We start from the raw sequence: 24,751 nt of genomic DNA on the forward strand, positions 1-24,751 counted from the left end.
CGGAACCTGCCAACTCTTGAGTATGTACACTGAGGAGATAGTATCCTTAATCCTTCTGGCCAAGGCAGTTTTCAAAGCTGTCCTGCACTTGCAAGGACCTCCAAACAACATGAATAGCCTGACTGCCAAAAGGAATTAATAACATCCAAAACTCTGATCTGATTGCACTCTGAGGCAAACGGACAGAATCAAATACCGAAAGCACCTTGAATAAGAAAGAAGTCACCATATCAGCAGAAAACACCAGAAAAGGATCTCCACAGGATAAGGCTTGCAGCACTGAAATACCCCAAGCTGAACAGATTGCAACCAAAAACACCGCTTTTAGAGGCAAATCCTTGATAAACATCTGCTTCAAAGGCTCAAAGGGGAAAAGGGGGAAGATAAGACCCTGATAACCAAATTAAGATCCCACTGAAGAACCACTGATTTTAAGGAAGACATAGTTTCTTAACCCCCTCCTCTCCCCCAAAGAAAAAAAATGTCAAGATGGGAAGCCACCAAGAGACCTCATATCTCACCTCTTATTATAGGAAATAACTACAACCTGAATCTTCAGTGAATTTAACACCAAACCTTTATCCAGACCCTGCTGGAGAAAGGCTAAAATTACAGAAACATAAGCTTGCCACAAAGAAACTGAACATTTCTTGCAAAACACCTAAAAAAATCCACCAGACTTGGATATGCCACAGAAGCAGATGGAATGGAAATTATGGAAGAGAAATAGCCTGTTGCAAGCACAATCTCTCAAGAGCCAATCCATATGTAAAAAGGAAGAAGGATTGTCCATGTTGACTGGATCCTGAAATAGGAGGCTTTCAATCTCTGAAAAACTCAACAGTAGGTCTACCTGCAGTCCTACTAGATCTGCATATCAGGGCCTCCTCGACCAGTTCAGAGCCACTAAGAACATCCAGACTGGATCTTTTCCAACCTTCTCAGTGTTATCCCTAGTAAAGGCCACAGAGGGACAACATGCAGCAAAGCCCCTCTTAGCCAAGGTTGGACTAGAGCATTTATGCCTTCGGATCCAACTTCCTTGCGTCAACTGAAGAAACAGGGGGCCTTGGCATTCTTGCAGGTCATCATCAGATCCACTTGAGGAAGACTCCAACAGCCCACAATCATCTGAAATGCAGCATGACTGAATTCCCATTCTCCTGGACCGTAAAGTTCCTGCTCGGGTAAATACACCTGAAAATTCTTCTGTCCCACAATATGTGCTGCTGAAAGCTGAGAGAGATTCTCTTCTGCCCAATGAAAGAGGGGAATCGTTGCTTCTGACACACCCAGACTCCACGTGCCCCCTGCTTAATTTACATATGCGACTGTAATCAAATTGTCTGAGAGCATTCTTACAAACTTTCTCTTTTCTAAGGGAAGAAACTGCAACAGAGCTAGTCTTACTGAAAGCTGGGACCCCGAGGGGACTATCCCCCTCCAATCCCAGGCCCCACTTTATTGGATCTGAAATGAAGAGGAAACAATAATGGAATCATGGAAAGTTTATTATACAAGTTCACCATATTCATTGCTTAATCTGTGAAGCTGATCAGAGAAATAGCTAACCCCCATCTAAAATTTGCATTTGAAATTTAGTTGTATCAGAAGTCTTTTGGCCACTTGGAAAAGTCTTTAGCAGGAAATGCATCTTTACTGCTGGGATCTTCTGCAATGTCTTCAGTTTTGAATACTTCCTGTTGTGATCTTCCTGGTTTGGGCTGCCATAAGAACATAAAAACATGCCATACTGGGTCAGACCAAGGGTCCATCAAGCCCAGCATCCTGTTTCCAACAGTGGCCAATCCAGGCTATAAGTACTTGGCAAGTACTCAAACACTAAGTATATCCCATGCTACTGATGCTAGTAATATTGGTGATTTTATATGTGGTCATCATGGGTAGAGCTTAGCTGGTCATCATTGGTATCTAGTTCATAGTTGGCTATCCTTTGGTTGATAGGTAGCTCCAGGCAGCTTTTATGGCCACACCTTCTAGATACGTGATTGGCTCGTCTGACTCCAGGGGATGCCTGGCTATGCGGGATGCATTGTCAAACTCTGATTGGCCCAGTTATTGCTAGTCACAATAAGACCACAAAATACCAATTGAGACTGTCTATAACACAAGACAAATAAAGACACCAAAAAAGACAGTCTATATTCTCAGCTCACAACTGATATCTAGAACATGTTTATTAATTCATCACTTCCTAAAATCCAGACACTCTATATTACTCATAGAATTTCATATAAAAGAGTTATATCATTTCCCTGATGGGTTAACCACGACCCAACATCCTAAACACTCAAACATACAACTAAAGACACCACATAACACACTACCCTAAAGACAACATACATCACACATAATAAAACTGTGCAACAAAACACCCATAACAGTCAACAAATGTAAAATGTTCTCATTTATCCTTAGAGAACCCTTCTACTGATTTCAGTTTTTGCTAGACCTTATATTCAGACGTTGTGCTGAATTCTGTTCAACAATGGTTCTTGCAAACAAAGGATACAGATAATACAATCACACATGAAGCATCAAGAACAAATAAAGGTTTGTGTGACACTAAATAAATCTGTTCTTAAGTTAAAGAGGGAATAACCAGTCTTTGTGAGATTCAATGTTTTCAAAAATGTGTAGTGTGTAGGTTTATTTAGGCAATCTTCATGTACAGTTCTTGCCAGACATTACTATCACAGTTCTGTCCACTGCATATCCTGTGTAATCTGGTTTGACCTTTTGATTCAGCTAAACTTAGATCTAAATAATGTGTTCATGCTCATCCCTCACTCCCTTTGTTTCGCTGTTGTGCACTAATGTCCTTTTTCTCTCTGTCAGTAGCAGAGAAAGGAAATGCTTTGAGGTTGCACCGACTGCAGAGAAAAAAACCTGTCAAACCTAACTTTTAAATTTTCCTTTCATATCTATATAAAATAACTACAAGTGACCCTTACTGACCATTAAAATTATCATCCTAGTTTCTAGCCTGTTGATGGACCAGGGGACTTCTTCCTGAGACCAGAGTCCTTTGACTACTTGATCCAGAGTGTGTACTCCCCAACCTGATAGACTCACATCGTTAGAGAGCAATATCCACAAGGGAGGTTTCAGAGCCACGCCGTTTATTCAAATTCTGAGGCAAGGTCCGCCAAGAAAGACCATCCTTCATCGCAACAGTGAAAGGAAGACAGTGCTCGAAATCTTGAGACTTGGGTGACCAATGAGAGAGTAGCATGGCCTACAAAGGAGGCATATGTGCTCTGGCACAGGAAACAAGATCCAAGGTGGATCAACCCAAGCAGCTGCAAATAATCCCAAACTCTGGGAGCACCTAGAAGGGAGAATCTCTACACTTGATCTACAATCTTGATAACTCTCTCATGAGTCAAGTAAGCAAGACTTTTGTTTGTATTAAATTGAGCCCCCAGATATTCCAGAGAGCGAGTGGGGAGATTTTAAGATTTCCCTCTAATTTGCACCACTAAAAATAGACAAATCTGTTACACTACAATGTTACCACTTACTAATGTAGCTATATGCGAAAGACCACACTTCGAGCAAACTTTCAGTGGGCGTTTTTTCAAATTCATTACATACAGCAAGACTTAGATACAGAATATTCTAAAATACAGAGTCAGCATAATTCAGAAACACGTCTTAGATCATAATCAGTCAACAGGCCAGCGTGGCCTAAATTCTAATTATTTTCTACAATAGTCCACACAGAAGCACATTTTGTTATGATAAGGATCATACGTCATATCTATTTTCTACCAATTACAATTATCCTTTATCTTGTCCATGGAGCCAAAAATTCTAACCATATAGTCTTAAGCTAGTTTGTTTACATATCTTTTATTCTCATTATAATCTAAAATAGTAGCTTTTATCTTTGTTCATAGCAAACATAGTAAAAATCAGTAAAGAATATTATGAGCTAAATTGGTCTATATTGGATAGAGAGATACAATAAAACTATTGATCTTCTCAGTAGGAGAGAAGGTTGCTTTTTGCAAAATTGATCACCCATTCCAAATTTTCTAACAGCCGGAAAACTCTTGTCAAAAGCCATGATACCTTCTTTAAAGGATTTGGACCTTATGAGCCAATCGTCCAGATAAGGGTGAACCATAATTGCTTCTTTCCTCAGACAAGCAGCTACCACCACCATTACCTTGGTAAAAGTTCTTACAGCTATGACTAACCCATAGGGAAGGGATCTGAACTGAAAATGTTTGTTCAGGATACAAAAATGCAGAAATCTTTAAGGAACCTCTTTTATCGGGATGTGCAAGTATGCCTCTGACAAATCCAGAGAAATGGAAACATTACTGACCTGATAATTTCATTTTCCTTAGTGTACACAGATGGACTCAGAACCAATGGGTTATATGCTCCCCTGCTAGCAGATGGAGATGGAGTCAGGTTTCAAAGCTGACGTCACCCTAGATACACCAATACAGTAAACCTCAGCCCTTCAGTATTCTCTTCAAAAGCCTTTGTGGACATACTATTGAAAAGCTTGATTTATTTATTTAAAATCTTTTCTATACTGTCGTTAAGCAGGTGCCATCACAACAGTTTACAATAGGGCACAAAAACTGTATGTTAAATACAGTATCTGGAATTCTAAACTCTTAAACAGGTGCCGTTAATTTACTGTAACAGTTTCATAAAAATATTATATGGTGAGTGTTATAAGTCATGTCCAGTTTCCTCTTACTCGGCTATAAGATATCGTACTACTTTATTTTGGTTCTTTGTTGTTTAAAAAAAGAAAGAAGGAATAGTTTAGGATATAGTAATGAGAAGCACACACTTAAAGAAACAAGGTGTGTGAGTGGGAGCTTGACTGACTGCAACCAAAATTTCCCTGTTTCCTGCTCTCAATTCTCTTTGTGGTATGCTTGTTTAAATAGCCATGTTTTTAAACTTTTTTTTTTGAAGGTTTTGATGTTACTTTGCAGTCTGATTTCTAACGGCATATTGTTCCATATTGTGGGTCCTGCTAGGGATAGGGCCCTATCCCTTACCTGGGTTAGTCTGGCTGTCTTTACTGAGGGAATAGTTAGCAATGCTTTGTTTGCTGATCTCAGGTTTCCATGGGGGGTATGTACGCAAAAGGCTGTGTTCACTTCATTAAAACCAACTTGACTAAAAACGATAACCATAACTGTACTCAACCAAACACTGAACCCCAGCAAGATTACAGATGCCCTGATCTAGGGATTGAGTGAAGGCTTGCCTGTAATCTCTTGAAATCAGTATTCATTTCAAGGGTGATTCCTTGGCACCATTCATGGGCAGCCGAGGGCGGGATGTTGAGTCCATCTGTCTACACTAAGGAAAACGAAATTATCAGATGAGTAATTTCTCCATTTCCTAGCGTGTAGCCAGATGGACTCAGGCCCAATGGGATGGTTAACACCGCCCTTGCAAAATCTGCGTCCTCTCGAGCCTGAACGTCCAGGAGATAGAACCTTGGGGAAGGTGTGTAAGGAGGACCACATCACCACTCGGCAGATGTCGACAGGAAACAGCAAACAAGCTTCCACGCAGAAGACTGCTTGAGTCCTAGTGGAATGAGCTTTAACTGAAAGGGTAATGGCTTTCCTATCTCCACATAGGCTCCCATGACTATCTTCTTGATCCAGCATGCTATGGTAGCTCACGAAACTGGTTCGCTCTGCCTCCTTCCACTGTGAAGAACAAACAAGCGGTCCGTCTTGTGGACCGGTTCTGAAACTTTCAGATATTGCACCAAAAGCCTATTCACGTTTAAATGGCGGAGGCGGCGGTATTCTTCCAAGTCCTTGGGCCTATCTAGGGATGGCAACTAAATGGACTAATTCAAATGAAACTCCGGCACTACCTTGGGCAAGAAGGGTGGAATGGTACAAAGTTGCTACGCTCCTGGAGTCATCCAGAGGAATGGTTCCTGACATGGTAATGACTGTAGTTCAGAGATGCAACATGCTGAGCATATAGCCACCAGGAACACCGTTTTCAGGGTTAACAAGCGCAAGGAAAGACTGCACAGTGGCCAAAAAACGGCCCTGCCAAAAACTCCAATATTAGTTTAAGATTCCACAAGGGAACCGGCCACTGTAGGGGTGGCCAGAGGTGTTTTACTCCTTTCAGAAAAAGGCCATGTCCGGATGAGCGGACAGGTGGGTTCCGTTTACCCCGCCCCATGAAACAGGAAAGAGCTGCTACCCGGACCTTCAAGGAGTTAAAGGTCAAACCTTTATTCAAGCCATCTTGTAAAAATTCCAGAATTAGTGGGATTTTGACCGTACGAGGGGAAACACCATGCTCCTCGCACCAGGCCTCAAATACTCTCCAGACCCACACATATGCTAAGGACATAGAGAACTTCCACGCGCGGAGTAAGGTGGCAATTACCACTGCCGAATATCCCTTTCAAGGGCCAAACTAAGACAGAGTCTGATCCTTGTGAAGGGCCAGTCCCTGCTAAAGCAGGTCTCTGTGCGGTGGGAGGTTCAGGGACCTCCGCATCTCCACATACCACGGACACCTGGGCCAACCTGAAGCTATTAGTAGAACTAATCCCCTGTGGTGTTTGATTCTGCGAATGACCTGCCCAGCAGGGGCCACGGAGGGAAGGCGCATTGCAAATCCTCTTATGGCCAGGTCTAAATGAGAGTGTCGATCCCTAGCGATCACTGATCTCTTCTGCGACCTGAAGAATTGAGAAGCATTTTGAGATGCAGCCAGCAGGTCGATGAACAGGAGGCCCCAGCAATCTACCACCAGCTGAAAGGCTTTGGCCAACAACGTCTACTCTCCTGGATCCAGACTCTCCCTGCTTAGAAAGTCTGCTCTGACATTGTCTTTTCCTGCGATGTAGGAGGCCGAGATCATCTGTAGATGTATTTCTACCCACTCCATAGGGGGATCTATCTCCTGTGACACTTGCTGGCTCTTGGTTCCACCCTGGCGATTGATATAGGCTACGGTTGTTGCATTGTCCGACATTACACAGACCGCTTGACCCTAGAGTATGCGGCTGAACTATAGACACGCCAATCTAACTGCCCAGGCTTCCAGGTGGTTTATATACCCAAATGCCTCTTCCTTGGTCCAATGCCCCTGGGCAGTCAATTCCTGACAGTGAGCTCCCCAGCCCCGGAGGCTGACATCTGTCATGAGGACCAGCCAGTTCAGCGGGGACAGGGTTACACCCTTACTCAGATGAGCTTCTTGTAGCCACCACTGGAGCCAAGACGGAGGCGAATCGAATAGTCATGAGACAGCGGGTTCCAATGTGACAGCAGGGAGCATTGAAGTGGTCGCACATGTGCCTTCGCCTACAGCACTATCTCCAGGTTTGATGCCATCAAACCAAGGACCCGAAGATAGCTCCACACCGTCAGGTGTATCGTGTTCACCAACCGACGCACTTGGGACATCGACTTCCTTATCCGCGTGGATGGTAGGAAGACCTTGCCCTGCTTGGTGTCAAACCAGACTCCCAGATATTCCAAGGACTGGGAGGGTTTGAGACTGCTTTTGTCCAGGTTTACAACCCAACTGATTTCCTGAAGCAGGGAGGTCACCCTGCTGGTCACCTGGAGACTCTCTTCCACAGACTATGCCCAGATAAACCAGTCATCCAAGTATGGGTGCACCAGGATTCCCTCTTTTCTCAGTGCAGCTGCTACGACCACCTTAATCTTGGAAAACATTCTGAGGGTCGGTGGCCAGGCCAAAGGGCAGCGCCCGGAACTTATAATGGCGGCCCAGTGCTGCAAAGCATAGGAAATGTTGATTTCTTGTTGGATTGGAATATGAAGGTAGGCCTTGGAAAGGTTCAGGGAGGTTAAGAATTCTCCCAGTTGTACAGCCATTATCATAGAGCACAGAGTTTCCATGCGGAAATGAATCACTCGTAGATATCGGTTGACACTCTTGAGATTCAGAATGGGGTGAAAGGAACCTTCCTTCTTGGGTACAAAGAAATAGATGGAATAATGCCTCGTATTTTCCTGAGGCGTGGGTACTGGAATTATAGCCTTCATCCTGAGGAGCCTTACCAAGGCAGACTTCACCGTCTGCTTCTTGTGCAGGGAGTAGCAAGGAGATATCATGAAGATGTCCTGAGGAGTGCGGCGAAATTCCAGCGCATATCTTTCTCATATGACCTCCAGTACCCATTTGTTCAAAGTAATCTCGACCCACCGCTGGTAGAAGAGGTATAATCAACCTCCTATCTCCTCGTTCCGAGGGTGGGTTCAGGATGAACCTGAACCTGCCCCTCCCTTGGACTGTCGACTCCGAAAAGACTGAGACCTCCCAAAAGACTGAGACCTCTGAAACGTCGAGTTTCAATAGGGCCAAATGAGTTGGGAGTCCCTGGATCGACCCCTCATGGGAAGGGATGCTGTAACTGCTTTCTCTTATCTTCTGGTAGCCGGGCACTGGAGATTCACCCCATTTACCGGCCAGCTTTTCCAATTCACTTCCGAAGAGGAGTGATTCTTTAAAGTGCATCTTTGTGAGGTTTGCCTTAGAGGTCGCATCTGCTGAACAGTTTCGCAGCCACAGCTGTCTTCTGACCTCTACCAATGAAGCCACTCCTTTGGCTGAGGTACATACTAGTTGAGAGCCCGCATCAGGTAAAAAGGTGGTGGCGGCGGGTTCCATAACCTCTCTGGAATTTGCCCCCGAGTCATCCACCTCCTGAGAGAGGAGCAGGCACGAACAAGCTACCAGGGCACAACAAGAAGCAATCTGTAAGGTCATTGCTATTGCGTGAAAGGCCTGTTTAAGGATGGACTCCATCCGCCTATCATGCGCATCCTTCAAGGCCGCTCCTCCCTCCACAGGGATAGTTGTTCGCTTTGAGATGGCACAAACCAGCGCATCCTCTTTAGGGAAACGTAGACGTTCTCTCGCCACCGGATCCAGTTGGTATGGAGCTTCTAATGCTCGTCCACCTTTAAACTCACCTCAGGGACATCCCATTCCCAGGTCAGCAAATTACTGGATGGCTTCCAGCACTGGAAAATAGCAAGAGGCTTTCCATAGAGAAACCAGAATGGGATTCTTCTTTGGTTCTGTGATAAAGTCCACCCCAGGATCTCCCAGCATCTTCAAGGTCTGGGAAACCAAGGCCGGCAATTCATCTCTATGGAAGAAACATAACATGGTCTCATATGGTTCTAAATCCGGAGGGATTTCCCCATCGTCTAGGGAATCTGGATCCTCTTCTTCGTCTGTGCTGTCCGGGTCCCTGCCAGGGATACCCTTGGTGAGGCGAGGCAAGTCTCGAGGTCTGCCGATAGGGCTGGGAGAGGGAGGCCTTACTGGTTGGGGTTTCATCCGGTCAGGGGCAAATGAAGCAGACTGCACCTGTATGAAGGCTTGAAGGCCTTGAAAAAATTCCACCCAAGAGAAGGCAGCCGGGTCCATGCCTAGCCCAGAAAGTACTGGGGTAGGTGCCGCTGGATTTCCTTCTCCCATGGAAGACCCAGTCCTGGGATTACTCATATCCGGGGTACTTCCGGTTAAGGTTGTGGCTGACCCATCCTCTGATTGGGAGAAGCCAGGCTTAGTAACATCTGGGGAGGTCAACTCTCCCTGGGCCTCATCACAGTGCTGATATAAGTAAGAATCTAGGTCAAACTGTGTAGCCCTAATATGACAAGGAGCACAGAAAGAATGGCGCTTATGTTTCTTTGCTGCCAGAGCCATTAGGGACGGTAACTATGTGCTCAGCTGGCTCGCGCTTAAAGATTTTGTGCACACAGATTTCAGGCACCTACGTGGGCCGCGGCGAGGCACACGCACAGCCCGTGCGACCAGCTTTACCTAAGTTCTGCGCGTACTACTTATCACTTCTACACTCAACATACACAGTGTTGTTCAAAAACGCAAGACACAATCCCTTCTCACTAGAATTTACAACCTAATCAAAACATACATAATGGCAATGTTCCTTTTAAATTGTGCACATGCACACAGAAAAACAGCATGCATGAGAAAAGGAAAGTAGAATGGTGTTTCAAACACAGCACATAAATTTGTACTTTATGTTATGCACACAGTCCACAAAAAAAATAGAGGGAATATTGCATACAATGCAAGTTGTTTCTTAGGCCCCTTTAAATACTCTAGTCTTTTCAGATATTTTTTTCCATAATGTAAATGGCCGCACAGTACATAAAGATTGGCAGTTCTGTGTCCTATCATGCAGGACACCTGGGTTTAATTCCTGAGCCTGGCTTCTACTTTTCAGACCAAATGGAGCTGATGCAAAGGCATCGTTCATAACTTCTGGAGGAGGTGGCCTTTCAGCCAAAGAATGGCTGAGAGTCCTCTTCCTATTGGGCACATTTGTCTTTTGGCCCCTGGCTGAGAGCTTCAGTTGTGATGGTGGGGCTAGATGGCCTGGGGAGTGGTGGTGGTGTATAAAATGGGAAAAAGTCCCAAGTAGTTGCAAATCAAAACTTATGACACTATAGACCTATAGAAGCTGGCTCCGAGTGAGCTAGACGTCTGCAAGAGCAGGAGGAAACTGCTGGGACAGAAATCAAACAAAAACAAACAGACTACTGACCATAACTCTCAAAACATAATTCCCTACAAATAAAGACTGAAAGAAATCCTTTGGAAGACAGAGTTCCACAGGATTCATATGACATGCTTTAAGCACAATCATTGAAAAGCCACACTGTCCACAGTGTTGGAAAAGGTTACTTAACTGGGTATTCCTAAAATCCTTCATTTTAATGGAAAACATGACAGAGGCAGGCGCTGTGCTCTTCTGGAGAGAAAAGCTCTAGGGGGAAAGACTGTCATTTGCATTCTTTTTCTGGTCTGAATTTGCCATCAGTTTGGTTAACACAGAGGGCAATTTTCATACTGCCTGCACATTTGCTAAGTCCATGGCTACTTTTTACCCATGGACTTTTGTGCTCATTTTTAAAGTAAAAGTACATGCATACTTTTACCTTTAAAACTGTCTAAGGGAAAAGTACCTGCACACCACCTTTTCATATGGTACTTTTCTAGCAAAACAAGGAACATACTATTGAAAATTTAAAATAATACACACACTGTTTCAGTCTACAGGTAATACACATGCCTAGTAGCATTGTGCACGTACTTTCACCTGCATATAGGATGGGTAATTTTCAAAAACTCCATTTCCACAGATAAAGCATTGTTTTACCCCGGAAATGGTATTGAAAACAGCCCTCACTGTGAATAAAGTACACAAGAGAGCGTCAGGCCATATTGATACTCTTTATTGGTCTTCACAGCCTCAAAGTTTCCGCATTTATTGGACTGTGCTGGCTAAGTGTGCATTCTTTACCTGGGGTATTGCCCCTTTATGAGCTAGGAAAAATATATGAAAAGACGAGAGCATTTAAAGAGGCCTATGCATCAACTTGAATTAAAATCAACAACTGATCCACAGTATCCTGTTTTAACATGGGCATTAAACTTCATTTTAATGCAGTATATACTAAGGTAATGATAGGCAGTGTGTGGCTGCACTCTGCATACCAGCAACCAAGCTTTGCTACTCTGTGCTAGCCAGGTGAAAATTAAAGAATGGGAAGCAAAAGCCTCATGAGATAATTTCAAAATTTACATACACACTAGCAGGAATGATATCAATTTGTTTTCTTCAATATATTTGAAAAATATATACACAAAATGTATAATGGAAAGAATATGGCATTCAGTAATGATGTTTTAATGCTTTCTGTTAAGGGTTATGTAATCTGTTTAGTGAGATAAGTTATGGTACAAATGTGATTTCTGATAAAAATGTAAGACAAACACTATCCATCCATCTAAGTGAAGTGTTATTTTCATGACTCCTCCTGTGAAAACTCTGCATGTGACAGACTAGCAAATCTGTCATGAAATACAGAAAAATTAGGGTATCAAATCTGGTGATCAACTATCCAAACATAGAACAAATAGTGAAAGTGGAACAGTAATCAGCCAATCAGAGATTGTTCCAGAGGAAAAACTTTAAATATGAAGCAGCTGAAGCCAAGATCTCAGTGTGCCACAGCTCTAGAGTTGATGTGAATGGCATCTCAAACAAACTTTCAGCAGAACTGGTAGTAGCCAAAACAGGAAAATTGGTTCTTACCTGCTAATTTTCATTCCTGTAGTACCACAGATCAGTCCAGACTCCTGGGTTTTACCTCCCTTCCAGCAGATGGTGACAGAGAAAATTTTGCAGACACTGCCACATAATCTGGTGTGCCACCTGCAGTCCCTCGGTACTGACCAGTACCCAAGTCAAGATACTAACGAACATAACTACAAATAACAATCACATCCCCCTGAATGAGCAGTAGGAAGTGGAATCTTATAATGGAAAAATCTTTCCAACCTGAACATGAGAAACTAAACAAAACCTTTGTCATTCTTCAGTCCAATTACACTAACAGATCAAGCAGACTCTCCAATTCTCTCGTCAACTGGGCGGGCCTCTGGACTGATCTGTGGTACTACAGGAACAAAAGTTAGCAGGTAAGAACCAAATTTCCCTTTCCCTATACATATCCAGATCAGTCCAGACTCCTGGGATGTACCCAAGCGTCCCTAAACAGGGCAGGATTGCGAGAGTCCTCCTCGAAGCACACTTTCACCAAAGCTCATAGCCTCTGGAGCCTGGACATCCAAATGATAATGCCTGGAGAAAGTGTGCAACGACTTCCAAGTAGCTGCCCTACAAATCTCGAGGCGATAACTGTTGACATGCGACCCAAGACGTCGCCTGAGATTGAGTAGAGTGAGCCCTTAAACCCTCAGGGATAGGACAATCTTGACAGATATACTCTAAACCTATTGCTTCTTTCAGCTACTGCGCTATGGTGATTTTGAATCCTTATGACCCTTTTTTGTACCACTCCATAGCACAAAAAGATGGTCCAACAGCCAGAAGCTAAACAAATTGCCACCAGAAAAACCACTTTCAGGGTGAGATCTTTCACAGTTGCCCTTCTAAGAGGCTCAAACAGAGCTGCACACAAACCCTTTAAGGACCAAGTTAAGGCTCCAGGAGGGACACACCTTCTGCACCGGGTGACACAAATGCTTCACCCCCGGAAAAAATGCCCAACATCAGGATGTGCAGCTAGAGCCACTCCCTGCACCTTGTCTGAAGACAGCCCAATGCCACCACCTGAATTCTGAGAGGGTTAAAGGCCAAACCCTTCACCAGCCTTTGTTGCAAGAAGGTCAGAATGTGCACCACGTATGCACGAGTAGGTTCAACCCCCTGCTCCGCGCACCAAAACTCAGAAACTATCTATACCTTCACATATGCTAAGCAGGTGGAAGTCTTCCTAACTTGCAGCAGAGTGGAAATAACATCCTCAAAATACTCTTTGCCTCTTAAATGCTTCCTCTCATATGCCAAGCCACGAGACAGAAGCGACCCACCTGATCTGAAAATATGGGACCTTCGTGTAGCAGCTTTGGTTGATGGGCGAGCCTCAATGGCCTGTTCACCACTAGATTGACAAGATCTGCAAACCATGGCCGCTAAATCACCTCTCCCGGATGAATCTCTTCTTGCCGAAATATTTTGCCCACCAGCAGCCACAGCAGAAACACATACAAGAGAATACCCTACCCCTTCTACTCCGCATTCCCTTCTGCGACTGAAGAAGCATGGTCCCTTGGCATTTCGCTGAGTTGCCATCAAGTCCATGTGGGGTCTGCCCCATCTGTAATGGATGAGACACACTGCTTCCTCCAACTCCCACTCTCTGGGATCCAACTGTTGTCGACTGAGAAAAACTGCCTGCACATTGTCTATCCCAGCTATGTAAGAGGCTACAGTAACACCAGATACTGTTCTGTCCAGCGAAGTAGCTCCTGGGCTTCCTGAGCCACTGCCCAACTCTTGGTACCACCCTGTCGATTGATGGAAGCCATCGTCATCACATTGTCCAACAAGATCCTTAATGGCCAACCATGCAAGAGAGGTACAAAGGCACCCAACATGAACCGCACCACCCTAATCTCTAAGCAATTGATAGATCACAATGCCTCCTCTGCCGGTCACTGGCCCTGCACTGACTGAGTCTGGCATACAGCTCCCCATCCAGAGAGACTGGCATCAGTAGGGACTACTATCCAATTGGGAACCTCCAAGTCTACTCTGCGACACAATTGGTCCCAACCAAGCCACCATGAGAGACTGGACCTGGCTAGCTCTATAAGAGGTAGTGGAAGATGAAACTGCTCTGACAATGGATTCCACTGGGAAAGCAACACCATCTTTAGAGGCCTCATATGAGCAAACGCCCAAGGAACCAGCTCCAAAGAACCGAGAACCTGTAGGTAATCTCAGACCCTGGGCACTACTCACTCTAACAAACTGTGAATCTGCCTCTGCAATTTACAAATGCATTCCATGGTGAGAAACACTTTCCCAGGCCTGGTGTCGAAACACGCCCCCAGGAACTCCAACACCTGAGTAAGGGTAAGATGACTGACAGATTTACTACCCAACCCAGGGATCTCAACCGCTGCAGCACCAATCCACCGCTTATCTGCAAAGGACCTCTGATTTTGCTCGAATTAGCCATTTATCCAGATATGGGCGAACTAGAATGCCCTCCTTCCTGAGAACCACCGCCATGTCCATCACCTTGGTGAAGGTCCTCGGACCAGTCGCCAATCTAAACGGAAGGGCACAAAATTGAAAACGTGTCCTGAGGATCATGAACCGCAGGAACCTCTGGTTAAAGTACACCTCTGTCAAATCCAGGGAAGCCAAGCACTCTCCTTTGCACATCACTGCAATGACAGAATGCAGGGCCTCCATCTGAATCTAAGAAACTTTGAGAGCAAAGGTTATCTTCTTTAAGTCCAGAATTGGACGGAAAATCCCTTCATTTTTTTGGAACCACGAAATAAATGGAATACCTTCTGGACCCTTGCTCCTCTAGGGGGACGGGAACAATGGCCCCCAGAATCTGTAAGCGATTGATGGCTTCCTGTGCCACTTGCTTTTTGGTCATGGAATTGTTAGGGGAGACCACAAACAAGACCGTCAGTGGATGAGCAAATTCTAAAGTGTAACCTTGTCTTATCATGATTAAGACCCACTGGTCTGATGTGATCTTGGCCCATTCCTCATTATAAAAAAATAAAAATAAAAAGAGTCAACCGACCCCCTATAACCGAAACCAAGGAGTGGACCGGCCTCACCTCATTGGGTGGACTTGACTCCACCAGCACCCTGGCCGAAATCATCCCTGTTCGGCTTTCAACCTCGAAAGGACTGACTGTCTCCAGTGCTTTGCCTCTGGGCACCCCTTAAAGCCATATTCTGCCGAAAATGCCTATTCCCCCTAAAGTGAGAATGCATAAGAAAAGAATCTTTTCCCCCTTTTGGCTTATCCTCAGGCAATCTATGTCCTTTATTCTCTCCCAGATGTTTCATCAGCTCCTTCAAGTCTTCCCCAAAGAGCAGTTTTTCTTTAAAAGGCAACGCTCCTATCTGAGACTTGGACCAAAGGTTCGCCGACCAGTTCCGCAACCAAAGAAGTCGTCTGGCCAGACTGCTGACATCATTGTTCTGGAAGAAGTCCTAATAAGGTCATATAACGCATCAGCTCCATAGGCCACCAAAGCTCCGCCTGCTTTGCCTATGATGCAGACATCGCTTTCTCCGCCTGCAACTGCTGTACCCAGCTCAGACCAGCCCGAAGCATAAAAAATGCTGCACACTGCAGCATGAATGCCTAGGGCAGACACCTCAAAAATCTTTTTCAGATGGACTTCCAGCTTCCTGTCCTGCATATCCTTCAGTGCTGCAGAACCGGCCACCAGAATGGTTGCCTTCTTAGTGACCACAGACACAGAGGCATCCAACTTTGGAAGGCTCAACAGCATCCTCTGGCAATGGATATTATTTATCCATTGCTCTACAAACCTTCAAACTGGTCTCTGGAGTATCCCACTTCCTGACCACTAACTTCTTAACTGACTTATGGAAGGGAAAAGCCTTCGCTGGACCTCTTAAGCCATCCATGACTGGATCCCTCTCTTCCTGATCGGATTCCTCTCATGGAACCTTTATCCCTAGCTCTTTAAGGACATAGGGGATCAGAGGCCACAGTTCTTCCCTGTGGAAAAGATGAACTACCTTTGTATCATCCGCCTCACCATCCGGGGCTTGATCCAGCCCCTCTTCCACATCTGGCCTTTCTGGAGGATCCGCCTCAGGAGAGTCCTCCTCTGGCGGATCGCCATCCTCCGAATCCTCAGAGACCTCGTCCGTGTTTGAATGCATGGACATATCAAGGACTCACCGAACTGTTGTTGCACCGCTAGCCCACGAAACCCTGGACCTCTTCTTGGGCCGCAGGCCCACTGACCCCTCCTGCTTGGTAACACACCGCCCAGCGGCTTTCCTGGCCAGATAAGCTTTGTACATCAAAAAAGACGAACTCTGATGAAAAGGCTATCAAATCATCGGAATCCTGCGCCAAGAGGTCCTCATCTACACCCAACTGTGCCCCTGGGGCTAAGTTGCTTAGTGTACTGAATCTTGATATCTATTTTTAAGTTACTGGTTCTTATTTGCTGATGTCATCTAGGTTTCTATAACTTAAAAATAGATATCAAGATTCAGTACACTAAGCAACTTAGTAGTTTAATTACCTCTACAAGACTATGAACATCTGTACCATAAGTTAGTCTGACCTCTCTCTGAAGGTGCTATTCTTTACCCCGAGACTTAAATTTAACACTTACTATCAAGTGACCAACATCAATCTAATGCTATATGGGGTACAGAAACCCCCACTTATTCAAATGTGCTCTACAATTTCTCTATTTGGAAATGAGAAAGTACAAAACCATATCCCTTGGTTGGGCTCTTTACAATACGTTCACCAGTTCTATTATAAATAATATATATAAAATTCATGTTCTTCCATGCAAATGGAGGAGGCTTGATATTTATCTTTCATTAAAGACAAATTATGAAGTCTTTCACCCTATATTTGTTTGTGGTTGAACTTGCCATCTGTTTATAAGCACCACAGTGAAGGTGGGCTGTAGTCTAGTAGTCTTGGGAATCCATTGACTCCCTTCTCCCCTAACATACAATAAGTGGGTCAAACTAAAGGACCAACTAGCCCAACACACTGACTTCTACAGTAACAAGAAACAGATGCTTAGAGACAATATATATATAAAAAAGGGCATGTGACGAGTCATCCTTCCCATCATAACCTTTCCAGTTTCTAGCAAATTAGATTACCTTCTGATTATACTGCCTTCAATCCGGCACTAAAAATTTGATAAGGTCCTTGGTAAGCATTCTTAACACTCAAGATTCTATACCATCTGTAGGATGACTTAAGAATGCCTAGTGTGAAGGTGGGTAATGAGAATTGGTATTTATTTTTATTTCTTTAAAATGCTTATATTCTACCCATTCCAGATCAGCCATTCAGGGCAGATTACATATAGGAAAACAATAAAAAAAAACATTTACAGTTTAAAATTTCTACTTACACCCATTGGGCTGTGGTTACATTAAGAGTTTATAGAACAGGGTCCTTCCAGGTCTTTTAGTTGATCCTCTATGTCTATTACAGATTTCAATAGAATGGGTATTTATTGCTTTTATGCTATGTGTTATCTTGATGAGTTTATTGATTATGGAGTGTGTCCTATATGTTTGCTTGCATTTGTGTTAGTGTATGTGTCTTGATATTATTTCATTTTATATTTATTACAAATGTATTTTAATTGCTGTTATGTGCCTTGCCCATCCCATGGTAAGGCATGAAATAAAAATAAAGTTATTATAATAATAAATGTGATTTACCTATGTAGTCATCTAATCCCTTTTAGATCCCAGTTACACCATTTCCCTCTGCAATGTACTGCAACAATTAGTTCAATGTGTTACCTATGTCTTGTATAAAAGTACTTCCTTTTGCTTTAAAATTTCTGTTTAATAAGTTTCATCAGATGCCCTCTAGTTCTTGTATTATGAGGTATAACATCAATCCCCATTTCCTTTCTTCAAGCCTTTCAGAAATTTCTCTCTCTCATCCCCATTATCTTTTTCCAAGTAGACCAGCCTAATTTTCAGAGTTTTGTCTCACAGCAAAGTTGTTCCATGCTTCTTATCATCCTTTTTTCCCTAATAAAAATATTTATCTTACAAGCTTACCAGGTGAGGATTTCTGCAAGTGCTTTTCCAGCAAGGACTCATCCAAAAGAAATTCAAACCAAGATGTCTGAGGCGGAGTGCAAGGTCGGCTACAGGTTGCTGCCTCCCGGTCAGCGGCTTCAGCACTCATCTTCCTTTTCTGTTAAACTAAAAATGAAATCCTAGTGTCACTTATCTTGTGCACTGTTATGTCAAGGTTTTCATAGATTATATTCAACATTCTGAACTTAATTTTCAACTAGCATGAAAAAAAAAAATCTGACTTTTAGTTACCGGTAAGTATAAGGAAAAATACAGCAAAACATGCGATTTGTATTTTCTTTTAACAAAGTAACTGTCAGCAGAGAAAACTCTCTTCACACTATCATTGCTTCCTACACGTTTGCCACCTACCCTACGTATTCTTGAATTCTGTCAGTGTTTTTGGTTAAAGATGCCTCACCTGGTAGGCTATTCCAAGCATCTACCCTCATCCTAAAAAAGTAAGAATATAATAAATGCCATACCATGCTGAATCAAACTAAAAGGTCCATTATGACCAGCTTTCGGTCATAGTGGATAGTCCAAGTCACATAGTCACATAGTGGATAGTCCAAGTCACAAGTACCTGGTAGGTTTCCAAAGACTAGGTCCATCTCCATTCAATATCATACCATGCCCCTGATGTACTTCAACTTTGTTTCATAATTAAAATGTAAAGCACGTGTTCTCCTAGGACAGCAGGATGTTAATCCTCACAAGTGGGTGACATCATCAGATGGAGCTCAGCATGGAAAACATTTGTACACTAAGAATGCCCAGCATGCCACTATCCATGCAGGGTCCCTCTTCAGTCTCATAATACAGAATTTCAGAAAAATAAACTAGGAGAAAAGCCCAAATCTGCAGGGTGGCGAGCAGGTTTACTAAGGAATAACATCCTGCTGTCCTAGAACACCTGTTACAGGTAAGCAACTCTGCTTTCTCCTAGGACAAGCAGGATGGTAGTCCTCACAAGTGGGTGAATACCTAGCTACAGACTGTTCCCGAAACCAGGGGACCAACAGTCACCTAACCAGGTGCCAACGGGCACAACAACCGAGGTGCTGTTGGTAACACAGGGAGACAGCCTGAACCCGAACAAAGGGCCTGAGGCAGTAAGAGTTGGGTTTTACATCTGAAAGAGATTCCGGAGGACAGACTGGCTGAAATTGCTATCGCATTGGATGTCCCTGTCCAGGCAGTAGTGCGAGGCAAAGGTGTGAAGGGAACTCCGTGTCACAGTCTTGTCCACAGGGACTGCTCATAATTGGGCCACCGAAGCTGCCATGGCTCTGACAGAATGAGCCTTGGCAAGGCCCCCAAGCTGCAGTCCCGCCTGAGCGTAGCAGAAGGAGATGTAATCCACTAGCCAGTTGGACAGAGTTTGCTTAGCAACCGCAACTCCCAATCTATTCCTGTCAAAAGAGATGAAGAGTTGTGTGGACTGCCTATGGCCTGCTGTTCACTCCAGGTAAAAGTCTAAGGCTCTCTTGTAATCCAAACTGTGCAGAGTCCATTCGCCCTGGTGCGAATTAGGCTTTGGAAAAAAGGTGGGTAAGACAATTGACTGGTTTAGATGGAAATCAGTCACCACCTTAGGCGGTGTGTGAGCAGGACTATCCTATTGTGCAAGAACTTCGTGTAAAGTGAATGAAACACCAAAGCTTGAAGTTTGCTGACTCTGTGCGCCGAGGTGACCGCCACTAGGAAGACAACCTTTCAGGTCAAGAACTATAGGTCACAGGCATGCAAAGGCTCAGAAAGAGCCTTTATAAGCTGGGCCAGGACTATGCTGAGGTCCCAGGACACTGCAGGGATCCTCAGGAGAGGCTTCAATTGAAGCAGACCCCACTTGGAGTGCCCCACGATAGAGTGTACAGAGACAAGCGCACCATCCACCACCTCCTGGTGGTAAGCCCCAATAGCACTAAGATGCACCCAGAGTTGGTTTTTAGGCAGGACTCCAAGAGGTGTAGCTGGAGAATGGGTCCAAACTGTGAGTCTCACACCAAGTGGAGAACCTCTTCCATTTTAGGCTATAAGACTTCCTAGTAGTTGGCCTCCTGAACTCCAGCAAGACCCGGGACACCGCATCCAAAAGGTCCAAGGGTGTAAAATCAGCCTTTCAACATCCACGTCATGAGGGATAAGGCTCGGGGGTTGGGATGACGCAGCCTGCCCCGATCCTCTATGATCAGGTCTGGGAAGGTCCCCAAACTATTCGGCTCTCTCAGGACAAGATCATGCTGGAGCGGGAACCAGATCTGCCACGGCCAGTAAGGAGCAATGAGGATCATGGTACCCTGGTCCTGCTGGAGCTTCAGGAGGGTCTTTGACACTAGTGGAAGTGGAGGATATGCATACAGGAGGCCCCTGCCCCAGTGATATGTGAAGGCATCCGATGCTGGCTCGCTGTTCTCCCCAATTAGGGAGCAGAACCAAGTTACCTTTTTGTTGCAGGGGGAGGCAACAGATCCACGTCCGGGGTACCTCAAACTCGGAAGATCCGATCCGCAACCTCCTGCTTCAGGGACCATTTGTGGGGGCGGAATGTGCAACTGAGGTCATCCGCCACTACATTCTCCATCCCTGGAAGGTACATGGAACGGAGCAGGATGTCTTAGGACAGAGCCCACGATCAGATCTGGACTGCCTCTTGGCACAGGAGAAACAATCTCGTACCTCCCTGTTTGCTGAGGTATCACATTGCCACCTGGTTGTCAGTCTGGATCACCTTGTTGGCTAGGTGATCAGATACACATTTTGAATGTTTCAGGAACGCCTGGAGCTCCAGGAAGTTTATCCGATACTGCGCTTCCTGAGTGGACCACCAACCTTGGGTGCGGAGACCCTCTACATGGCACCCCATCTGAGGTGGGAGGCATACATGGTGAGCACAACTTGAGCACAGAAGGTCTGGAAGGGAACCCCTGTCTCCAAGTTGGATAGGGTCTCTCACCATGCCAAGGAGACCCGAAGAGGTTGAGTAACCAAGATGCACACTCAAAGTTTCTGGGTGGCCTGGCGCCATTGGGATCGGAGAGCCCACTGAGCCCTGTGCATGTGCAGATGAGCAAAAGGAGTGACATGGACGGTCACTGCCATGTGTCCCAACAGCCACAGCATACAGTGCACTGAGACTTGGCAACTCCAAGAGATCGTTCCCACCAAGACCACTAAGACGAGCGCATGGTCCCAGAGTAAAAACGTCAAGCCTGCGCCATATCGAATCTGGCCCCAATGAAGTCCTACTACAGTAATGGGATCAGTTGAGACTTCAGGTAGTTGACCAAAAAACCCAACATCTCCAATACCCAAATGATAGCGTGCAGAGACCACAATGCTCCCTCCTGGCTGGCACTCTTGATTAGCCAGTCGTCCAGGTAGGGAAAAACTTGCACTCATAGTCTCCGTAATTAAGTGCCCACCACCGCTAGGTACTTGGTGAAAATGAGGGTGCAGACGCCAGACCGAATGGCAACACTTGGTACTGGAGGTGGTTCTCGCCCACCACGAACTGCAGATATGTCCTATGGGTGTGGGAAATTTCGATGAGGGCGTAGGTGCCCTTTAGATCAAGGGAGCATAACCAGTCCCCTCTCTCCAGGAGAAGTATCAAGGTGCCAAGAGACACCATTTTGAACTTTTCCCATTTTAGGAATTTGTTCAAGGCCCGCAAATCCAGAATAGGATGGAAGTCGCTAGTTCTTTTTGGAATCAGAAAATATCTGGATGAAAAGCCGCTTTCTAGTTGCCCTGGGGGGATGGGTTTGACCGCCCTCGCCATTACAAGGGCAACAGCTCCTTTAAAAGTATTTCCTGATCCACCGAGAAGCACGGGGGAGAGTCTGGCGGGACACCCTGGAAATTTAATCTGTACTCCCAACTAATGAGCAGCCAGTCAAACCCTGTGGCAGGATATTATTGGGGTGCCAGTTGAGGCCTAGGAACTCATGTTTACTTAGGCAAGCTCTAGGGGTGGCCCAATGAGACCTCATTCTGGTTGCCAGAGAGTAGTACTTCCTTGGACGGTAAAAAGGGTGCCTAGGTCCTTGCCGTGAGGCCTTCTTGCCCGAAGACTGTTGGTCCAAGATGCTGGCCAAGAGATGCTGGAGTGTCTCATGAAGATCCTTCAGCTGCGCTACTGATTCCTTAATTTTATCACTCAAGAGATTCTCTCTGGTACTGGGCAGATGTGCAAGCCATTCTTGAACCTCTGGATGGAGGTCAGAGGCGCGGAGCCAAGCCATATAGTGGGCACCGATGCCGGTCATCACCACCCTTGCCACCATCTCAAAGACATCATAGGGAGTCCGGACCTCATGCTTGTCAAACTCCAAAACTTGCTGGACCACCTTCAGGAAGTCTTTCTGCAGTTGCTGAGGCAGGTGCTCATCCAGATCCTGGACTTGCTTCCAGAGTCTTCTAAGGAATTGGATGCATCATCTCCCCAAGGGTCATCCTCTTCACTCAGGTCACCCAGGGACACCGATTGGGGAGTCTGGACTGTGCCCTTCGCCCGAGGCACCGATGGCACTGAGGACATCAGAAGGCCCAGCAGCTTTGAATGACCTGGCATGGGCTCGGGCAATGCTGGCTGTGGGGTCAGCTGCGAAAGCAGAGCCATCGGTCCTGACAGCCCACCCTTGCCCGAGGAAATCGGCGATGGGAATGGACTCCATTGGGGGCAGCATTGGTGCTCCCCAAGGCACCGGCATCGGCTGTATGAGTAGCGAACCAAGGAGCAAGTCCAAGCGCTCCTGTAACAGTGCCAGCACCAACGGTGCAGGCTCTGGCATCGGTAGCGGCCCCAATGGGGCTGGCGGCTTGATGCCTTGCAGGGCTCATCCAACCACCAACTACACTCTGCACACTAACTCCTCCTCAAATGCTGCCGAAGAAAGGACAGCCAGAAGAGGAGGAGAAGGCATGTCCTAGACTCACTCGGAGCCCCGAGGAAGACCGGTGGTCCAACACCGGTGGTCCAACACCGGAATCAGTGGGGACTGCCTCAAGCCGCCAGCTTCAATGGAGGGCGACACGTCATCAGGTTGGGGACGCTTTGGGGGCATCTCAGTCTGTGCCGGTGTCTTCCTGAGCCTGGTGTCATGCGAGGATGAAGACTAATGACTGTGCTTTCTCGATTTCCCATGGTGCTCGGCCCAGCCTTTACCCAGCACCGATGGAGATGGAGACAACCCAGTCCTGAAACAAGAAGAATTGATGTACAAATCCAGACTACCATCTTAGTGTGTGGATCCCTTAGTTTCTTTGTTGAAGTAGCACGTCTTGGCTGCCCTCTGATTTTTCTCTCAATTGAAAGTACTAGCCTCATTGAGTATTTTGTTTGGATGGGAGTTTATTTCCACCCTCCTAATCCATGTTGTATTTTTAACTTAATTTATTTATGTTTGAGTGCCCATTAACTAGGAACTCAATTAAGTTAATTTCCTTTCTGCTCTACAATCAAATGGGAAACGTTCCCTTCATATAAGGGGAATCTAAGATCTTCAGCATTAGAAATGAAATGAAATGACGTCAGAAGAAGACCAAACGGCCCCATCCAGTCTGCCCAGCAAGTTTCGCACTTTTTTTCCCCCTCATACTTATCTGTTACTCTTGGCTCTTAGTAACCTTTTGGTTCTATTTCCCTTCCACCCCCGCCATTAATGTAGAGAGCAGTGTTGGAACCGCATCTAAGTGAAATATCTAGCTTAATTAGTTAGGGGCAGTAACTGCCGCAATAAGCAAGCTACACCCATGCTTATTTGTTTACCCAGTCTATGTAATTCAGTCCTTGTTGGTTGTTGTCTGTATATAGATCCACTTTTCTTTATTCACCCTGCCATTGAAGCAGAGAGTTATGCTGGATATGCATTGAAAGTGAAGTATCAGACTTTCTCCCCTGCCGTTGAAGAAGAGAGCTATACTGGATATGCGTGAAGTATCAGACTATCTCCCCTGCCGTTGAAGAAGAGAGCTATGCTGGATATGCATGAAGTATCAGTTTTTCTCCCCTGCCGTTGAAGCAGAGAGCTATGCTGGATATGCATTGAAAGTGAAAGTGAAGCATTGTGGAGAAGGATGACTTTCAACCATTTTGAGGAGGCGAGAGGGGAGAAAAGGAGTTGTAGTGGACTTACAGGCATGGACATTGTTAAAAAAAAATACTATCCTAGAAGTGCAGTCCAGATGTATTCCACGCATTAAGAAAGGTGGAAAGAAAGCCAAATGATTGCCAGGATGGTTAAAAAATGAGATGAAAGATGCTATTTTAGCCAAAAGATCTTCATTCAAAAAATGGAAGAAGGATCCATCAGAAAAGCATTGGCAAATTAAATATAAGACATTGATAAGACAGGCTAAGAGAGAAATGGAAAAGAAGTTGGCCATAGAGGTAAACACACATAATAAAAGCAATTTTTAAATATAGCCAAATTAGAAAGCCTGCGAGGGAGTCAGTTGGACAGTTAGATGATTGAAGGGTCAAAGGGGCACTTAGGGAAG

General features: G+C 45.2%; 1 protein-coding gene across 3 annotated transcripts in view; it reads right to left on the reverse strand.

Annotated features, from left to right (window-relative positions):
• INTS8 (integrator complex subunit 8) overlaps positions 1–24,751 on the reverse strand; it is a 248,361-nt gene that overhangs the window by 213,265 nt on the left and 10,345 nt on the right. For 2 of the 3 annotated variants that reach the window (XM_029591733.1, XM_029591735.1), the window contains exon 2: positions 18,224–18,370. In XM_029591733.1, coding sequence (XP_029447593.1) covers positions 18,224–18,353 — 130 coding nt within the window. In that variant the 5' untranslated portion in view covers positions 18,354–18,370. Of the gene's footprint in view, positions 1–18,223; positions 18,371–24,751 lie in introns of those variants that run through there. The other variant, XM_029591736.1, reaches the window with a different exon arrangement.

This window comes from Rhinatrema bivittatum, chromosome 2 (assembly GCF_901001135.1).
Source record: "Rhinatrema bivittatum chromosome 2, aRhiBiv1.1, whole genome shotgun sequence".
NCBI classification, from domain to species: domain Eukaryota; kingdom Metazoa; phylum Chordata; class Amphibia; order Gymnophiona; family Rhinatrematidae; genus Rhinatrema; species Rhinatrema bivittatum.